We start from the raw sequence: 18309 nt of genomic DNA, 5'->3' as shown, positions 1-18309 counted from the left end.
ACCTGTACCCATGCCAGCTTTCAGGTAAGCCAAAAGCAATAGGTGTCAACTTGGGAGGGAAACGAAAGGTAAATGATTTTTGTGTGTGTGAGTAGGCTTTCTTACGAGAATGAAGCTGCAGGCTGTACCATTGCCACTGAAAAACACAGGCTATTAGTAGCCACTGCCAAATAACAAGAGCAGCTAGTGGGATAAACCCAGGCTTTGATGTCAGGCAAAGCTGAGAAGGCACAAAGGGGGCATCTAGGAGTCAAACTGCCTCTCAAAGAGATCACAGCCTGTAAATCTAGCTCTGCATTTCAGCTGCCTCCTCTCTGCTGCCAGAAATCCTGAGCATGGGAGACAGCAATGGAAAAATCCCACTGAATCATTGTCCCACCTTAGGCATGCCTGATTTGGTGGGCTCAACTCTGCCACACAGGAATCCACAAGTGTACTGGAAAACTAAAAGTGGTTCTGGAGGATGAGTAGCAGTAAACCCCACTAAGCTGCAGCATTTTCTCTTTAAAGAGGGAAGCTCTGCACAAGCGGCCCCTAAGCCCTGATGCTCATTCAATGGGATGTACCGAGGTCCTGCTGATTTCCACTGGAGTTTTGTCAGAGGTTTACATTAGATCAATGCACTGTCTGAATTTCACTGCACAATTCTTTCAGATTGTGGTTAATTCCTAACCTAATTTTCTCTGAAACACTTCCCACAGCATTGCTTATAACATTGCACAATGGATTTAGATGGGACAGATGCTGAAGGGGGACCCTGCTAAGGCTGTAGGGTGCAGGTATCTCCCCTCTCTCTGGTTCATTAAGTTCAAAATCTAATACAGCCTTTTCTGTGCAGCAGTGCTACACAAGACTAGCTGCTCCAGAGTCATCTGAGCTATTGTGATATGAATCAGCTGTGGAAAAGGCCCAGGGTCTTCCCAAATCCTGGCACAAGAAGTAGAGGAACGAACTGCTGACCACATTGCATTTCCCTGTGTTAAAGGAGGATTAATTAATGTTTTCAGGCTGCTTTGAAAATTAAAAGTGCCACATGGTGCAATATTGCTGTTCCTATTGTTCACCCTGTAGCTGATACGTACCATGACTCTCACAAACAAATTGGAAATTGCTTTTGGTATTTTTGATGTTTTTCAGTGGAGCTGCTACAGCCTGCTGCTTCATTCTAATAAATGTGCCCTAGTTCACCTTCCGCTGTTCCCCTTCATCTAAGCTCCTCTGCAAGGGAAATAAAAACATCAGTGCTTGGCACCATCTGTCAAGCACAGGCTAATCCATTCTCTGCTTATCTCATGGTCAATTTGGTTTCTTTCTGAGTGGTACAGCCACTCTTCCTATTGCTGAGAATTTAATACTATTCAGAGGTTTGGGCTTTGCCTTATTTTCATGGTAATATTATTATGACAATTGCAATGTTCAGACATACATCCCCTCCATATGTCCAGACTGGAGAACAGTACTAAATCAAACACGTAGCCACACAGAAAGGCAGGTAGTACTGCTCTTCCCATTATACACATGAGAAACAAGGCAAAAAGAACTGACTTACCCAGGGATGTGCCTCAGCAGCAGACCTAAGCAGAGGGCTCACAGGTGCCTGATAAGACCCAGTCACTGATGACACCCAAACCACCACTGCTTTGCCTCTCTTTCTCCTCTTGTTTTGGCTTTGTTTACAGTGATCTCTACAGAAGCTTTGCAAAGATGATTAAGATGCAGACCTTCATACAGCTCCTTTGACAAGACTGTGCAGATCCACCAGGGACAAAGCTCACAGAGCAGCACGAGCAGGTCTGTTAACAGGGCACGTTAGACCAGTTATTTCCTCTATTTGCAGGTGGTTATGGGACTCCAGGCACAGTCTTTACGGCTTCCTTCCAACACTCTTACTGCTTCTGTTGTCCCCATGCTATTAACTAAGAGGTGATTGCTGTCTGACAGACTGCTCTGACACTTTTGCTTCCTTTACATGATCTAAAGAGGTGTTGACAACAGGTCAATGAGCAATGTCAGTGCTCAGTTGTCCAGGATCAGGCCAGAGCTGGCCTAACTGAAGAGATCTGATTCTGTGGAGGTCTGCCTGAAGCAAACAGCAGTTCTTAACACATTGGTGTTGACCCACCATCGACTGTCTAACCTTGTGCAGGCTCATCAAAAATCCATGCAGGAAGCTGAAGAACACTTGGGCATGTAAGTATGTACTGCCTGCTGCATGTGCACAGATGCTTTGCCTTTGATGTGGAATGATAGGAAAGCCCTGCCGCTCCTCTGATATCACATGGATGGACCTAGAAAAAAGTATACCTTCTTTAGCATGCGTATTATTAGATATGGGATATCATTAGAAATCCTTAAAATGGCATGGCTTGCTCTGCAAGAGGAAAAAACCTTCCCTTTTCATATCTTTGTCATGCTCAAAAGGATTTTTTTCATCATATTTTTGCTAAGATCACTACCTGTTTGTTGAGGATGCAATCTGCGTATGAGCATTGAGCCATTAAAACTGACAGGGACTCGATAACGCTTGCAACCAATGGCCGGAAAGGTCCACAAACACTTTCCCTCTTTCTTCCCTCATCTTTCATCTCCGCCATGCGCAGTATTTAAGGTGTGTCACAAAGATTTCAGCTTGAGCGGCCTGAAACACTGCAAGCAGCATCAGCCATAGGATCACTGAGGTGCGGACGCTGTTGACAATCGTCGCTGTGCCTCAAACCCCCACAGGGAGCGGCGGGCGGCGGGCACCGGGCTCGGGGCGGTGGCTGACAGAAGGCTGGGAGAGGGGACCTTGCGGGCTGTGAAAAGCTGAGCGCCCACCCGGCCGAATAACGCCCTCAACCGCCACCGGGCGCGCCCGTGAGGTGAGCGGGGCGGAGCGGGCCGTGAGGCGGAGCCTCGGCGGCGCTGATTGACGTACGGCGGGGCGGGGCCGAGAGGGGGCGGAGCCTCGCCGGCGCTGATTGACGTGCTGCGGGGGCGGGGCTACGCCGCCGAGCTGGAGCGTCGGGGCTGTGGAGGGTGGGGGGTAGATACCGGGTACGGAACCGCCGCCGCTGCTCCCCTGCGCCAGGTAACCGGGCGGGGGACCGTGCCGCGCCCCGCACTCACCAGGGAGGCCGGGGGGGACGGCCGGTGGCTGGGGCGGGAGGTGGTGGCTGCCGCTGCGGGCCGTGGCGGGGCTCCGGGGGAGCTGCTCCGGCCCGGCGGCGCGGAGCGGGGGCAGTGCCGGCCCTGCCTGCCCCCCTGCGGCCCGGCGCCGCCGACAAAGCACCGGCCCTTCCCCACCCGTCCCTTTCTCCGCCAGCGTCTCGCAGCGCTGCCGAGCCTTCCTGCTCGGCCCTGAGCCCAAGGCCGGCACCGAGCACCCCTTCCCTGCCGTGACCACAACTTCCTCCGCCGGCCCCGCATCGCAGCCGGCTCCCTTCCCCGGAGGGGCGGTGGCAACTTTCCTGTGCGGGGGAGAGGAACCGTGCTCAGGCCTTTCCGCCGCGTCGTCCCCCTTCTCCGCACCGCACGGCAGGGGAAGCGGCAGTGCGGGCAGCCCGGGGGTGCGGGGCTGGGCCCGGGCGCCCCTCACCGCGGCGGCGGGGCCTCCCGTCAGCTGTTTCCTCCTGTTTGTTGTCAAGTTGCCTGCGCTGCCCGCAGCGCCCGGCGGCGGCGCCGGCGAAAGAGCCACCGGCGGTTGGCTGCGCGTGGCCCCGTGACGGCGAGGCCGGGACCCGCCTCCCCCTCCACTCCCCCCCCCCTCCCGCCCCTCACGGGGCTTTGTGTGGAGCGGGGGTCGGCCCAGCCCGGGGTGCGGGGTTCACGTCGCCTCCGCCGGCCTGGCCGTGGAGCGTTAGGAAGGCCGGCGCCGGTGCTGCCGCTCCCAGAGCGTAGGTCAGTTCCCCCCCCCGCCAGCCCTTGGGGCAGCCCCGGTGCCACAGGTTGGGTGGCAGGGCCGTTTGAGCGTCTTTTTAAGTGATGGGGTGCTGCTTGCTCCGTCGGGGCTGGCTTGCTGCTGCTGCAGCCCTCCGTGTCCCTGCCCGGGGGTGACTCGCACTGAAGGCGGGGAAGCTCAGTGGTGGTTATTCGCTGGGGGAGATGGTCGCAGCTCTTCAGCAGTGAGCCCCTCAGCTCTTCGGGCGGGTTTTGACTGAGAAAGCGTGGATTCCCAGGGAGCTGAGGCATTGGAACAGGCTGCCCAGGGCAGTGGTGGAGTAACCGTCCCTGGAAGTGTTCACACACCGTGCGGACGGGGCCCTCGGTGACATGGGTTAGTGGTGGCCTTGGCAATGCTGTGGAGTGGTTGGACTGGATGAACTTAAAAGTCTTTTCCGACCCAGTTGATTCTGTGATTGTGACAGTACGTTTTAGCTCTGGAAGAGGTTCTAGTCAAAGACAGAAAGGAGAAACTCTTATCTGTCCGTTGATCTGTTGCTCTGTGTACACACCTCAGCTGTATTGTGCAAGCAGATACACATTAGATGGATCCAGCATGCTTATTTAAGAATAAATGCTGTGTTTTGGGTAATACAGTGCTGGAAGTTTAATAAATTATTTTTCTTTAAATAAACATGGCGTTAGGGTTAGGTTGAAGGAATAACAAAGCAAGTATCCAAGTCTCACGAGGGAGAAGCACAGGGCATGGCTTTTCTCAGATTGGTAATTGGCCTTGAGCACCTCTTGTTGTCAACAACTAGTGCCAGTTGATTAGCCGTTGGTTAACAATGGTTGTGACTGATGGCAGAAAGGGAGGGAGCTTACTTGGTGGTGGTAAAGATTCCCTCGTGGCTGGTTCAGCTATATATAAAACTATGTAACAGCTATATATAATCCTTTTATATATAGACTCATTCTGGACAGCTGTACTGAAGTAATGTTTATGACAAACGAAACTGGCCATTTTCAAGTGTTACCCTTTTTCTAGTCTAGTCTTTAGAGATGTTTTTAGAGTCTTCTGTCATCTGGTACTTTCACTTCTGTAGCTGTGGAGGCCCTTAGCTTATAGAATTCAGATCTAATTGTTTATATGGAGACTTCAATGATGAGTGAGTTTCAGATGTTGCTGCCAAGCATGCCTCTCAAAGCTGGGTAGGGAAGATGACAAGAGTAGGTGAGATTTGTAAGTTGTCATCTGACAAGTGAGTTGTACACATGCACACAAATATATATGTATTATATATATATTTAGCATTCCCTCTTCTGGTAGTCATCACAGGCTTGAAGTGGTGTTGTCCAAGATAGGTCACTGGTTCGTATTTGTTTACTATCGTTTGACCTATGTTGAAATCTTGACTTGCTCAGCTCTTGCAGCAATATGTAATTCCCTTAAGCAAGATTTAACTTAAAAATAACTTGTTACGTGTGTAGTGGAAATGCCTGTACACTGTGGATGTTTGGTAGCAAGGCTCTTCACTATTGGAGCGTTGAGCTACATTTAGGAGTTTCCTAGTTAATATAAAAATTTCTTGGTGAGATGCACTTAGCGTATTCTGGCAGTTGGATGTGCTTTGTGTGGGAGTTTCAATGGTCATTGTCTTTTCATTGGTTCTTTAAAGTTTGTTTGTAACTCGTGAATCAGAGGTGTCTTTGGATGAAGATTTGTATCACTACAGCAGTTAAAGTTCGTGAAAAGAGAAAATCTGAATTTAGCTTTCTGCAAGTTGAAGAATGAATGAATAGGCAAAAGTTCTCGTTTATTAGTGTAAGAATAAATTTATCGCAAAACCAGGAAATGCAGCTTTCTTACAAACAATTGAGGATTTGAGAGGATCACCTTTTCCTCTCTTAAGAAGGGTAAAATGGAGGAGAAAAAGAAATTGGGAGACAAGAATAGCTGTTGCTTTTGGACTCTGTGTACTAGTGGGAAAGAAAATCTAAGTGATGCCATTTGTAAGCTAATACTTTTATATGTTATCTAACCAGAGTATTGTGGGGTGTGATTATGTGGGAGATGCTGAGATATGGGGGCTCTATTAGAAACAAGCACCCACCTGTGTGGCTCTGCTCACTGTAAACTTCAAACACACTACCCTGTGTTAAGTGTTCGTGTACACCACTATGTTATGTTAACACACTGAAATGCCAGTGTCCCAATGCAAAGATTTTGACTTACCTAGAAAACAAGCTGAGTTACAGTAGAAAATTACAGTACTGTAACTTGCACAAATGCAGTTTCATCCTGCTGGGCAGCCTGTTCTGTGCGGGTGCTGTGCACTGCATCTGGACACAGCTTTCATTACTTTGCCAAAGCCTCTTCAGTCATCTTTGCTACAGTAGCTGGCTGGTTCTAATGAGCATAGCATAATGTTCCAGTTCACGTTTTCTTCACATTTGGCTACGTGTGGTGCTTTGATAACAAATTCTGCATGTAGGCAGAGGCCAGAGGCTGGGTCCTGCTTCCTTCAACAGCCACAGAAGTCTGTGGCAGATAGTTGAATCTCAGACCTCCTAAGAGACTGACCACATCTGTATTTTCAGATGCACCCCCAATTGTGAGCAGTGGAAACACAGGCAGGTAAGAAACAAGTTTGTTGGTTGGGGTTTTTTTTGTTTACCCAGTGATTCTTTAATGTGTGATCTTGTATAGCTGTGCTTAAGTATTCTTTTTCCTCTTTCGTACATGAAGATGAGAAGAGGAAGCTCAAGCCCAGTTCCTGACATGTGAAGATGAAGTTTAAGCCTGGGTTTCCAGAGTAAGTACACCTTGAAAATGTTCTACTGTAACTAGGGGAATGCACAGCCTTTCTTCAAGGCGCTGGGAGTGCTTGTTGGCTCACCATGTAAAGGAAAACGTCTTTAGGCAGTGAAATGGTGAAAGAGAGGCCGTCACAGTTTTTTATCCTTTAACTAGCAGCTGTTTTCTGTTGTAGATCTGAGATGCAGTAGATGGTGCTGAAGCAACACTGAAGCTTCTGAAATATCCACAGTCCAGTGTGTATGGAAAGTGCCTCCTTGCTCTGCCAAACACTGATGGTCCTGTGTCTTCAAGAGATGCTCTCTGGGACAAGAAACACTGACTGTTAGTTTTAAAAATGTTAATAAATAATTCTTCATGTTGCTTTTTTGTTCTTTATTGCTTTTGAAGGTAGGCAGGTTAGGTAATCCAAATACCAACCAAGTAGTGCTTCAGGTGGTTTCAGCTCTGTGTGCAGATAGTGGACAAATTAAAGCTGTTGAATGTGAGCTCTTTGACAGCTGTTGCTCAGTGTTGCCAAAATCAATGCTGAAAAACAGGTGGAAGCTTGGGAGCATGCTGCTGTGGGAACATGTATAATAGTACACAACCACGGTGCTTGTGTTTCCTGCCTGTCTATGCGCTCGCTGGGAGAAGCATGCAGGCAGGAAATGTTTCACAGGATGACTAGGAAGTGGTGTTAAGGTTTGTGCTGTCAGAATACTGCCCTGTCAGCAAGCCTTACTAGCTGGGTAATACGAGCTACCATTGATTGTTCAGCTAAAGATACTCCCAAGAACACAGGCGCCTACTAATGGCACACTGGCATCATCTCTCAATTCCTAAAAGTACCTGTTTCTTTGAAGTGCTTAGATTTGACAGGTGGTAGGTACTTTATATCCCATTAGTGTAAGTAAGTCTGCCTTACTTTAGCCTTAGGTCTCCAGTGTAGAATAATTGGAGCCATTAATTTAACATTATGACTTATCTTTGGTAGTTTATGTGAGGGCAGGATCACTAGGACTTCATCACTGACACGTACCCAGCAAAAAAATGTTTAGCTGACTTAAAGGGTGACATCACAGGCCAAAAACCCCCAAACCAATCTCTGTGCTTTCCTCAGCATATGGTTTCGTGAATAACCAAGATTCCTGACTGATGAAAGTTCTGTTAGTAGCATGATGAAATTCATATGATATGGTAGTGTCACTTCAGGGGTTGTAACTAGCAATAGGGAACCTGACTGGAGCTCAGAACCAGTGGAAGTTATTTTCACTGGTTTTAAGTGCAGAAAGAGTGGATGAATGGCTGAGTGTGCTTCTTGCATTTTCCTCCCCCTAACTGGAGGATCTTAAGCTGTGGAAATGCTTTACTGTTTTGCAGTTCTTCTGCTTCTCTTCATTTAAGAGCCTTCCCACTGCCTATAAAAGCTGCCTCTAAGTGGCTTTTTTCAGATCATTTATGTATGTGTGAACATAAATAGACGCCCACACCTTTTACATGGGAAGTGAAAACTATAGGGAAAAAAAATTACACGGTTTTCTTGGGTGACTTTGTACACATCTCTTCTGTATGCAAAGGATATGAGCCTGAGAGCAATGGAAAATTGCTTTTGCTTGTTCTGTAGTGCTTTTTATATGGTGAGTTCTACCCTACAGGATTCAAGTTCATTAGGAGAGAACAGGCTTCACCTCTACTGAGTACATTCTGAGTTGGTCTTATGAGTGAATATTATGGTTTTAGCTTGGGGAAGAAAAAGGAGGGAGGGAAGAGTGTGAAATGATCCCAAGCTGAAGTTAACTTCTCTACCTTACATGAGAGGAAAAAGCAAAAGTTCCTTGTCTTTTAGAAAATCCATGATCAAATGCAGCATTCAGAGGCTGCCCTACTAGCAGTCAGTTTGAAACTTTGTTTTCCTACTTTTTACTACTGTGAGCAAAAGACTAAGATGTATACATTTAAGCTGGACCCCTAAGGATTGATATCCTGTAGCCATCAAAACCAAGAGCTAATGATAGTTGTAGGATGCCATCTGCTTTGACTGAAATTACCAGGGACCAGTTGAGTGTAGAGGTTGTTTTTTAAAGTGGGATACTCAAATAGGATTACAGTATTTTAGCATTTTCTTAAAAACAGAACCCCAACTCAAAATCTGAACTATTTTGACTGTTATAATGCATATTGTAGGATTTAATTTTCCAAATTTTTAAATGTGTATTTATTTAAACAATACATTGTTTTATTATGCGCCGTGTTCTGAAGACCATTGTTAGGGTACCAGTTGATTTGTTAGATTCTGCTGTAACTTTAATCTGAATTCTCACAGTCAGATGGATCTCACTTTGTCTTTCTGTTGGGACCCAAGTCTGTCTTACTGGAAGTTTTTTCTCATTTAGATACTTGGTGAGGTTACTTTCAGCTTTTTGATGAGATACAAATAATTGAAGAATGTAGGCCTTCTATTGCTAAGTAGGTTTTTCAGCATGAATTCTTTGATTGTATTTATTTATGCATTTATTTTAATGTTCAGCATCTTCAGGACTCAGCAGTTCAGTTCATGCATAATGCCATATCCAGAAGTAATACATTTCTATGATGCTTTGACTTCTAACTTGATTGTAATAATTACACTGGCACTCTCTTCTGAAGTAGTTACATTTTAGTTTCAGTGACTCTGGGTTACTGGTTTTCCAGGTGCAGTAACATGAATTCTGATTTTAGATGGAACATGTGTTTGCATTTTAAGTGTTCAGATGCATATTTTTCAGCGTGGCATGCTTTGCAAGGTTGGTCTGTGTAATGGATCCGTTCTCGTCACTTAGCAAGCTTAGTGTTTGTGTTGCTCTTGGTGAAAGAGCAGGATGTATTTGGATTTGTTTTATATTGGCTGAAGGGGTGTGCACTGTGTTTACCCTGAAAGAAATACCCTTTTGGATGTTGATTCCACATTTACAGTAACTTATGCTCAGTTAATTGTTTTTAATCCACAATACAATCAACACAAAAATAGCATTATCCACAATTAGTAAGGATGACACATGGAGCCAGGCCAAGTGCCTCATGGGCATATCTGTCACAATTGCCCTTATTGCTTGTCTTTGTGGTTTCTTCTGGTTGAAGATTTTGACTGATACTATTTATTCACACTTACCGTTTGTTGATTTTCCTTCATGCTGTCACGGTTCACATCTTATTTTTTCTTTTCCCCTTGCTTGCTAGGAAAGATAAAGACATTAGAGAGGTGTAAAGCTTAGAGAAATTGAAGGAAAGCGCTTCCATGTTTTGTGTAGAGTCACAAGGAGATGCACCCTTACAGTCAGCTAAGTCTTTGAGATATTTTTGTCAAACTCAAGACCTGTTTTTTTTATCCTCCCAAGAAGAAAAATGGGTGTCATATCACTTTTAAAGGAAAGCTTTATTCCATTCCTTTGAATTTTTATGTATCCTTCAGACAGGATACAGAAGACTAACAAAGATACAAAAAATCTGAATGTAAGGAAGTTGTGCTAGAATCACTCTGTTCAATACTAGGAACCCTTTTATTGCTGCACACTGTAAGAAAACAAAGTGATGAAATAAAGCAACTGGAAAAAATTGTCAGTGGCTTACGATTTTTACATGTAAAAATGGTGTTTTTAATTTTGTGTGTGCAGGTGCATGTTTTAGTCCATTTGCTTTGTGTATGTCAGAGTAAGCTTTAAGAACTGATCCCCTGAAACTTGAAATGGGTTTAATTTAGGTATTTGTGCTCCTTAAAGCCATTTGACAGAGAAGATTCAACTTGACGAGCACAACATTTGATTAATTTCTCTCTGAATGGCACACTGTCTCCTGCTCTGAAAAGTAAAACCCACACGATTTTAATATTGCAGCATGTCAGATTTACTTTGCATTGCTATGCATGACAAAAGCAGAGGCAATACTCTTTTCTCATTCCACATCTGAAGCATAAATGGAGGTATTTTTAACTTGTTTAACTATAGATGCCTACTCATAAAATTTCAGCAGTTGAAATGGAAATAACATAATAGTTGAATTCCTTTGTCGTGTTATCTCATCCTTCATGATTTAAGTTTTCAGCTGTCTGATATGTTTCGTGCCTCCTCGCTAGTTAACTGAGTAATCTATGTAGTTGGTACAAAGTTGGTGAGATACTTTAATTTTCCTAAGCAGTGAAGACATTTGCTTATTAGATACTGCTGGTCTGCTGATATAAATTTCTAAGCTCTCTTTTCCTGCTGACTGAAGTTGCTGAGGTATTTCAGTGACAATGCCTTGGAAATAGCTTGGGTAAATGATACAATATTTTGTATTTAGATTAGAAGGCTTTAAACGTTTGTATATACAAACTGTCTGGTGTAAAGACTGGGTGGGTTGGTTGTTATGTGAAATAGCATCCAAACCTTTCTTATGTTGTTACGTATATGAAATCACTAAGTGTCAAGTCAAATGCAGTAGCCCAGCCTGCTACAGAAGACTAAAGCATCTTGGATGGTGATGTTGTGTGGTTGCATATCAGAAATTCTGCAAAGCTTAGGGGAAGTGACAAAATAAATACATATTTTGAAAAAGGGGGGGGGTGACTTGGGAAAATTAAACCATAATTGCCTTGGTGACTCAGTGTACTTCTCTGTGCTTCATTTCCCAGTGCTGACTAAGATGAGTGAGTCGTTGGGAATATACTGAAATGGAATTTCGGTATTCTATTAAAGAGGAAAAGAAAATAAGGAAGAATTGGGAGCTTTTGGGTTTAAGAACTGTAGGGTCCAGAAGTGGTCTGCAAGTGTCTGAACTATACTCTAAAGGTTTTGGTTTGTGGGTTGCTCATTTAATGTAATTAGTTTCTATCTAGGTGTGTCATCTTACTGGTAAGATGGGAAAGAACTTGTCTTGTTGAGAAAGGCTGGATGTAGCCTGTAAGTTCAGTAATTCGTCTATGAAAGAAGGAGCCTCTGCAATCATTGGCTGAATTGGTTTGCAGAATATTCTGCCATGTATATGGGGTGTTTGTGGTTGGTTGTTTTTTCTCTGCAATGGGTGATGTGTGTGATCTTTCTTTTTGCTTTCAGGTCTTTGAGTATAAACTTACGTAAGTTCTAAAAATGGGAAGGATTTTTCTGGATCACATTGGTGGCACTCGCCTGTTCTCCTGTGCAAACTGCGACACTATTCTGACCAATCGTTCTGAGCTCATCTCCACTCGTTTTACAGGGGCCACGGGAAGAGCCTTTCTTTTTAACAAGGTTGGTAAGAAGCTGAGGAGGAACTACTATTTGCTTTTGAGAAATGAATTGGTGGGAAATGAATCTGTCATCAAAACGAAAAAGCTTCTTGGCTAAAATGTATAATTATTATCTTAATTTTTTTAGTATTTATTTTGTTCTATCCAGCAGTCTTTGAAGTCAAATTAGGCATTTATTGTCAATGGCAAGCTATCTAAATTAGTTTACCCACAGTACTGAAAGACTGTAAAGAGGATCGTGTATATAGAGGTATCATGGCAAAATACATGGAGTTTTGACTTTGGAGACTTCTGTACCATGAACCTCAGACTTACTGTGAGAATATCTTTTGTTCTATCAAAGTGTTTCAAAGGCATTTTCACTTTTAGTCAGTTAAAGTCTAGGTAATATTCTGTTTAATTCTAAAATGCCTTTAAGCTAGAAGTAGTTTGTTAGCTTTAGGTAACCATAGTCTCTTTTACAGGCAATAATAATCCGGTTTACTTGAATATTTTTTTTAATTGATCCTATTTGATTTAATTCATAGAATCGTAGAATAGTTAGGGTTGGAAAGGACCTTAAGATCATCAAGTTCCAACTCCCCTGCCATGGGCAAGGACACCTCCCTCTAAATTCAACAGACTGAAATATGGAAGTGTCCTGGTTTGGGCTGGGATACAGTTAATTTTCTTCCTAGAAGCTGGTACATTGCTGGGTGTTGGCTTTAAGCTGAGAATAATGTTAATAACACACCTAAAAACCTGAACTATAGCATTATTTATTAACCCCTCTGTTAGACACACTGCAAAAGCAGTGATCATCCTGTGGTTCCTCACAAAGCTTCTGGTCATGTAATCGTTGGGGTGTGTTGGTTTGTGTGTTTTCTTGAAAGCCATTTTGTGATCAGCAGATTCGATAGGGGCATCAGTAATGTCTTCACTTAACTGTGCTTGGCTTTGGGATTTCTGGTATGCTGAATCCTTTCAGTAGTATTTGTCTCTAAGTGTTGGGCTGCATAGCTGTAAGAGAACTGTGCATCTATATTCTTTTTTACCCAATGCTCACTGGTTTCTGGGGTTCAAATTTTTCTTGTGTTAAATAGTGGGGTTTAATCACAGAAGTTTGGTTTTTTTTACATTTCTGCACACAAATACCTTACATCTGAAGCAGAGAGAATGAGCACAGTCAGATGGCAGGCTGAGAAAGCAGCACAGCCCCATCTTTCAGAATCCTAATGCGTATCAGCAGTCTGGATGTAGTTCTGATGTTGACTTTTCAGCGAATTATGTATCTTGGTTCTGTGGTGTTGCTGTGTAACAAGTTAAGAGAATGTTTTAAAGTGCCAAGACAGCACACAGAAAAATAGGTGCATGTTTAATGCCTACATTCTCAGCCACTTTTTCTCAGCCTGCTTTTTCTTACATGGTGATTTCAAATGCAGCTGAAGACTTCTAAAGAAGTACCTCTTCATGTTTTGGTTATGACTTCTGGGAATAAATGATCACACCAGTTGCTAGAAATGGGTTACATATATTGCAAGTGGATTAATACCAATTGGTTAAACAAGGTACTCTGCACTCTAGCACTTCTTGTGACAGCATTTCATGTCTCGGTTAAACAGTGAGTTATACATCCCTGTGAAGCGCATCTTTAAAGTGTTACCTTCACAAGCAGATTTTCAAGGGCTGTTGACCTACTACACTGCAGTTTTCAGTTCATGTGCAGTGTCAGAGTCTCTTTACATCTAAAATGTTGATAGTCATGGACATTGTTACCAAGCTTTGCTCTGGGCAGACTAATCCTTTCTATTCCTTGTCCCTGTATATTTGTATCAGGTGGTAAATCTGCAATACAGTGAAGTTCAGGATCGGGTCATGCTCACTGGCCGCCACATGGTTCGAGACGTGAGCTGCAAGAACTGCAACAGCAAACTGGGTTGGATCTATGAATTTGCCACTGAAGACAGCCAGCGCTACAAGGAAGGCCGTGTTATCCTGGAAAGAGCATTGGTCCGAGAGAGCGAAGGATTTGAGGAGCATGTTCCATCTGACAATTCCTGAAGGGACTTGAGTCTCTTCTCAGGTTCTCTTCAATTGAAACTCAAAAATAATAAATTCATCAAAAAAATCTGCTTACATACACTGTCACCTTAGCATCAGAGTCGGATTCATGGACTACAGAGTGGGAAAGATTGTGAGAGTATTTCAGATGGAACCTTCCTTTCTTTATTCCTTTTATATTTTACTTTCCCTCCAGCAGCTCTTTGTAGAAAGAATGTTGTGCAGATGCTGTAAATTTTTCTCTCTTGCATTTACATCTGTTAGATTTGAGATTGTATCTACAGATACAGTGGGCTAAAATGAAAATATGTGGGGGATTAGTCTTTTGTTGGAGAGAAATGAGATGAGGTTTCTTTTAGTTTGCACAAACTGATGTCAGCATAAAGTTATTTTAAAACTACAGATTTTTTTAAAAACTATGTTCCAATTTTGGAGTTAAGGTTTTAGTTAGTGGTTTTGGTTTATTTTGGGTTTGTTTTGGGTTTTTTTTTACCCAGTCTTTTCACCTGATCTGCTAGCTAAAGTAAAGAGATCCGAATTTGTGCTGAGTGCTAAAGGTTCAGTGTTGGTACAGCTTGGGCTGGCCCTCGTGCCATATTCTTGTTGAGGTTGATTGGTAGCACAGAGCCCATTATTTCTTGTCGTTCCTGACCCAAAGATGTCACCATTCCTTCTTTATTTGTGAAGTCCCATTCACCAAGTAAACTGGTGTTGATTGGAAAATACTCTTGAAATAGGGCAAAACTGCTTGGCTTTTTTTTTTAACTGATGTAACTAAATAAGCATAGTAATAATATAATAGTTGTCTGTTTAGTCTTGCGTTGCTTACGATTCAAGCTGTGTTTGTAATGATAGGGATCCACTGAGAAACTACTGTTTCAGTAGTGATTTTTTTTCATTGCTCTACTAAATAAGTAGACAGGGAGTCGCAAATCTTTAATTCTTCAAGTAGCTTTCTTTAAACCCAGAACTTCCTATGTTAAACACAGCTGCTGTGTCAAAGGAAAAGATTGCCAGCATGTTTGTTCATGCCCAGAGTTATGCAATCTGCATCTCTTGAAAAGATTAAACAGCTTGTTTTCAAATGCTGCTTCTGGTGTTGAAACCTTTATCTTTCAACTTTGTTGAACCTTTTTCATGGTGATGTTCCATTTTTATCTTTCTGGGCAGCAGTACATGTCAGCCTAGTAGTAACTAGTGACTTGGATTCCTGCTTTCTTATTGTAGAGGTCAGCTCTGTTTGAAACCGTGAACTTGCTTGCCTTTTTAGCAAAAACGCTCTTCATTAACTTGACTCAAGGGTGCCCAAACACTTTTGTTCTATCTTAAGTCATAAGATGTCAAGGGCTGAAATTTATTTGAATGTTAGATATGTATGATTCCTTATCAGAGAGACTTTATTTTTTTCTTCTTATTGGATAAACTGGGGTCAACATGAAAAAAGTTACCCACAGGCTTAGAAGAGGGGAAAAAACCCTCCACCTAGCCAAACAGATCTGGGCTCTCACCTTTCAGAGTGTTTTTCTTCACTAGCCACAGCTCCATATCCGAAGTTAAAATGTGGAGGGTGACTATGCAGAGTATTTTTCTTTTATTATTTTTTGTCACCAAGTGGCAATTTGGACACCCCTGACTTGTACCTACTGCCTATTTCATGTAAAAGTAGCTTTCTTATAGAATTGTCACATAGAAAGAGAACAGAGTAGATCATACCAGAGCTGTGCTTGAATCAAGCTGCTTAAACGATCGTGTACTTGTGCCTCGAATCAGTTTTTGCACTGAGTACAGTAGTACCCTGTTATCTTGTACTTCTGTCCTTCACAGACCTTTAAAGCCTCATTAGCATGGTTCTCTGCAGTACTTTTCTTGTACTTCTGACATTACAGTACAATAAAGTATGTTTTGTCCTGAATTGGTATTTGCCATTCTTTTTGAGTAACTTTCATGGAGTCTTGTCTGTTGAATGATGTACCCTGTCTTCCGTTCCCTGCCTTGTTGAATACATCACTGCATTTCTACAGCACAGTGACAAGCTGTTGATGAGCATCTCTCTCTGAATAGGTGGCAAAAGTGTACTGTTGATTTTGGGAGGTGCTAAGTACATATACCATTCATGCATATATATATGTATATACCATATACACTTGAATGCCTTCAGTTTGCTCCTGTTAAAGAGAAAATAAATCCAGGAAGTGGCTCATTAGTGGAATTCTGGGTGCCCAACATAACTCCTGCAAAAATGTGAAGTTTTTGCTTAAAGATCAATTGGAAATTGAGGAATTGAGTATTTGTATATCTGGAATTCTGTGATCTTTTTTCTTTGTGTACAGATGTTCAGGAGACGCCTTCTGGTACCAGCTGGTCAACTTCATAAGCTGTAGCTGAAGAACTGGGGTGAGAGTATCATATTGGTGTAATGGAGCCTGAGGGGCTTTTTCTAACTTGCTATGAAGACCTCTTTGTTTTGATAGAGTGGTAGCATGATGTTAAAGATTACTTTCCCAAAAGCCTATGATTTGAAAAACACTATTGAGGTGAGTTCATTAAAAGTCTATGAGACTTAAGCAAGTGCACTGCAGCTTTAAACCAGTAGACTTTGTATTGCACTTTAGCCCACATGCTGTTCCGTATCGCCTTGCTGGCTCCATGGGAGAGTTTAGCCTCATAAGTTTTGACTGCTCCTCCTTGAGATGCTTTGTGTGTGAATGCAGATAACTTATCTGTGGGGAGCAAGACGACTGGTTACGGTACAGCTAGCAGCAGAGAAGACATTGCTATTTGACATTAAATGTTATTTTGTGTTACTGCAGTAGCCTTGCATTCCTAAACAAGGCATAGCTGGCACAACAAAAAGTGCTGCTGCAGTGAACTTGTGCCTGGCGTGTGATGGTGAGCCTATGCTGTCAGAGGCAGAGAAGGTAGAAAGGAAATTTCAGTGCACGACAGACTCCCCTGTGTGTTTATGGAGACCTCAGAACTTGTGCTTTAGGCTGCAGCTTGGGCTAGCAGGGATGCTATAACTTTGGCCTGATGTTACCTGAATTAGAGTTTATATTTCCTGTGCTATGATCTCATCCTGTAGTTGCAGTGTAGGTGTGCTTTGGTTTTGAAGTAACTGAAGTATTTCAGGTTTGGACTGAGATACTTCATTAAAGCTGCTGACAGCCATTTCGGCAAAACACAGCTTTGAGAAGATGAAAAGATAGGATGGTGTGTTTATGGATTGAAAAAGTGTTTTACTTACTCTTTCTATGGATGTTCATAAGAACGTGTGAAATGGCATACGTATCTCGTGGCTCTGTTAGAAACAGTAGCCTTACACTTTGCTCGGGGGTGGCTATGGTTAACTGAGAGAGGCTTATTTGTATAGGGCAAGTTTGTCTCACCAGATTTCTGCCTGAGCTGTACGAAATAATGTCAGCAGATCATCAGTGGGTTAACAGGAAAGGAATCACAGAATCCCAAGGGTTGGAAGGGACCTCAAGCTGCAGTTCAGGACACAACCTTACACCTTGCCAGGTACAAGGAAGAGGTGGCTGGGGAAAAGCCTAGCTGTTGAATCAGCCTTATTTTAGAAGAGAAACCTGACCTATAGCATTGCAGTACCATTGTGCCAAAGCCTAAAGTAGTCTGTGGTGTTTCCTCCTTGGGCCTCTCTTCAGTTCTTTAGCAAAGCAATAGTAAATTAAAAGTCTGGTGGAGCTTGGTTTCCTGTGGATCTTGAGGGCTTTATGGAGTCCCTCGTGCCTCTGACAGGGATGAAATGTTTCAGACTTGCTAGTTTGTTTGGGGCATTGATAAGGGTCACTTTCCAATCTGGCCCTGTTTTAGCAGGATGTTAAAGAGCTAGGCAGTTTTGAGGCTCCTTACTTCATAAGCTGGAGTTAAAATTGCCCAATAGCTAGAAGGGTGGTAAGGAGGAGTATGACCTGATAGACAGTGTCACTGTGTAAGCCTTTGCCTCTTTCAGGAAATCTGAAATATTAATGGCCAAAGAAAATGAGCTTCTGCCTGATTCATCAACTACTATGTGGCAAAAACATTCAACACCTTCTGATGAGCCTAATTTAGATATCATGGAGACGTTCCTGGTCTCATAGTTACTTCCCTTACCACCTCTCTCTGGTGTAAGGATTTCTGGTACATGTAGGTAATTATAAGGGGAGAAATGTCATGGTTGCCTTCCAGCCTTTTGCTTGTTCACTAATAGGGTTGTTCTTACTTGAATGGATTTCTGTGATGCTAGTAATAACTGCTGCAGCCTAATGGCAGCCTGTCACTAGGTAAAGGACCTTCTAGCATGTTATTAGTGACATTATCACCTCTCTCATCTTCAAGTCTAGGCAGAAGTTGTTTGAGAATGATACTG

At 43.1% G+C, this 18309-nt stretch overlaps 1 protein-coding gene across 3 annotated transcripts; it reads left to right on the top strand.

Annotated features, from left to right (window-relative positions):
* The first annotated feature begins 2934 nt into the window (after positions 1-2934).
* YPEL5 (yippee like 5) lies at positions 2935-15852 on the top strand. 3 transcript variants are annotated; one of them, XM_061350526.1, is made up of 3 exons: positions 2935-3070; positions 11728-11901; positions 13716-15852. In XM_061350526.1, exons 2-3 carry the CDS (start codon positions 11761-11763, stop codon positions 13938-13940), a joined length of 366 nt encoding a protein of 121 aa, XP_061206510.1. In that variant the 5' UTR covers positions 2935-3070; positions 11728-11760; the 3' UTR covers positions 13941-15852. The 3 variants fall into 3 exon arrangements, with proteins under 3 accessions (XP_061206510.1, XP_061206511.1, XP_061206512.1); XM_061350527.1 differs by lacking the exon at positions 2935-3070 and adding an exon at positions 3749-3879; XM_061350528.1 differs by lacking the exon at positions 2935-3070 and adding an exon at positions 9055-9127.
* The last annotated feature ends 2457 nt before the right edge of the window (positions 15853-18309 follow it).

This window comes from Neopsephotus bourkii, unplaced genomic scaffold, assembly GCF_033783945.1.
Source record: "Neopsephotus bourkii isolate Nb327-2 ecotype Australia unplaced genomic scaffold, CSIRO-AGI_Nbou_v1 NB_518, whole genome shotgun sequence".
Classification (NCBI taxonomy): domain Eukaryota; kingdom Metazoa; phylum Chordata; class Aves; order Psittaciformes; family Psittacidae; genus Neopsephotus; species Neopsephotus bourkii.
This window is presented reverse-complemented; position numbering and strand designations above follow the sequence as displayed.

Coding starts and splice junctions, on each gene's coding strand:
- YPEL5 (XM_061350526.1), top strand. CDS start 11,761: ATGGGAAGGATTTTTCTGGATCACATTGGTGGCACTCGCCTGTTCTCC. Junction 11,902..13,715: donor GAGCCTTTCTTTTTAACAAG/GTTGGTAAGAAG, acceptor TATTTGTATCAG/GTGGTAAATCTGCAATACAG.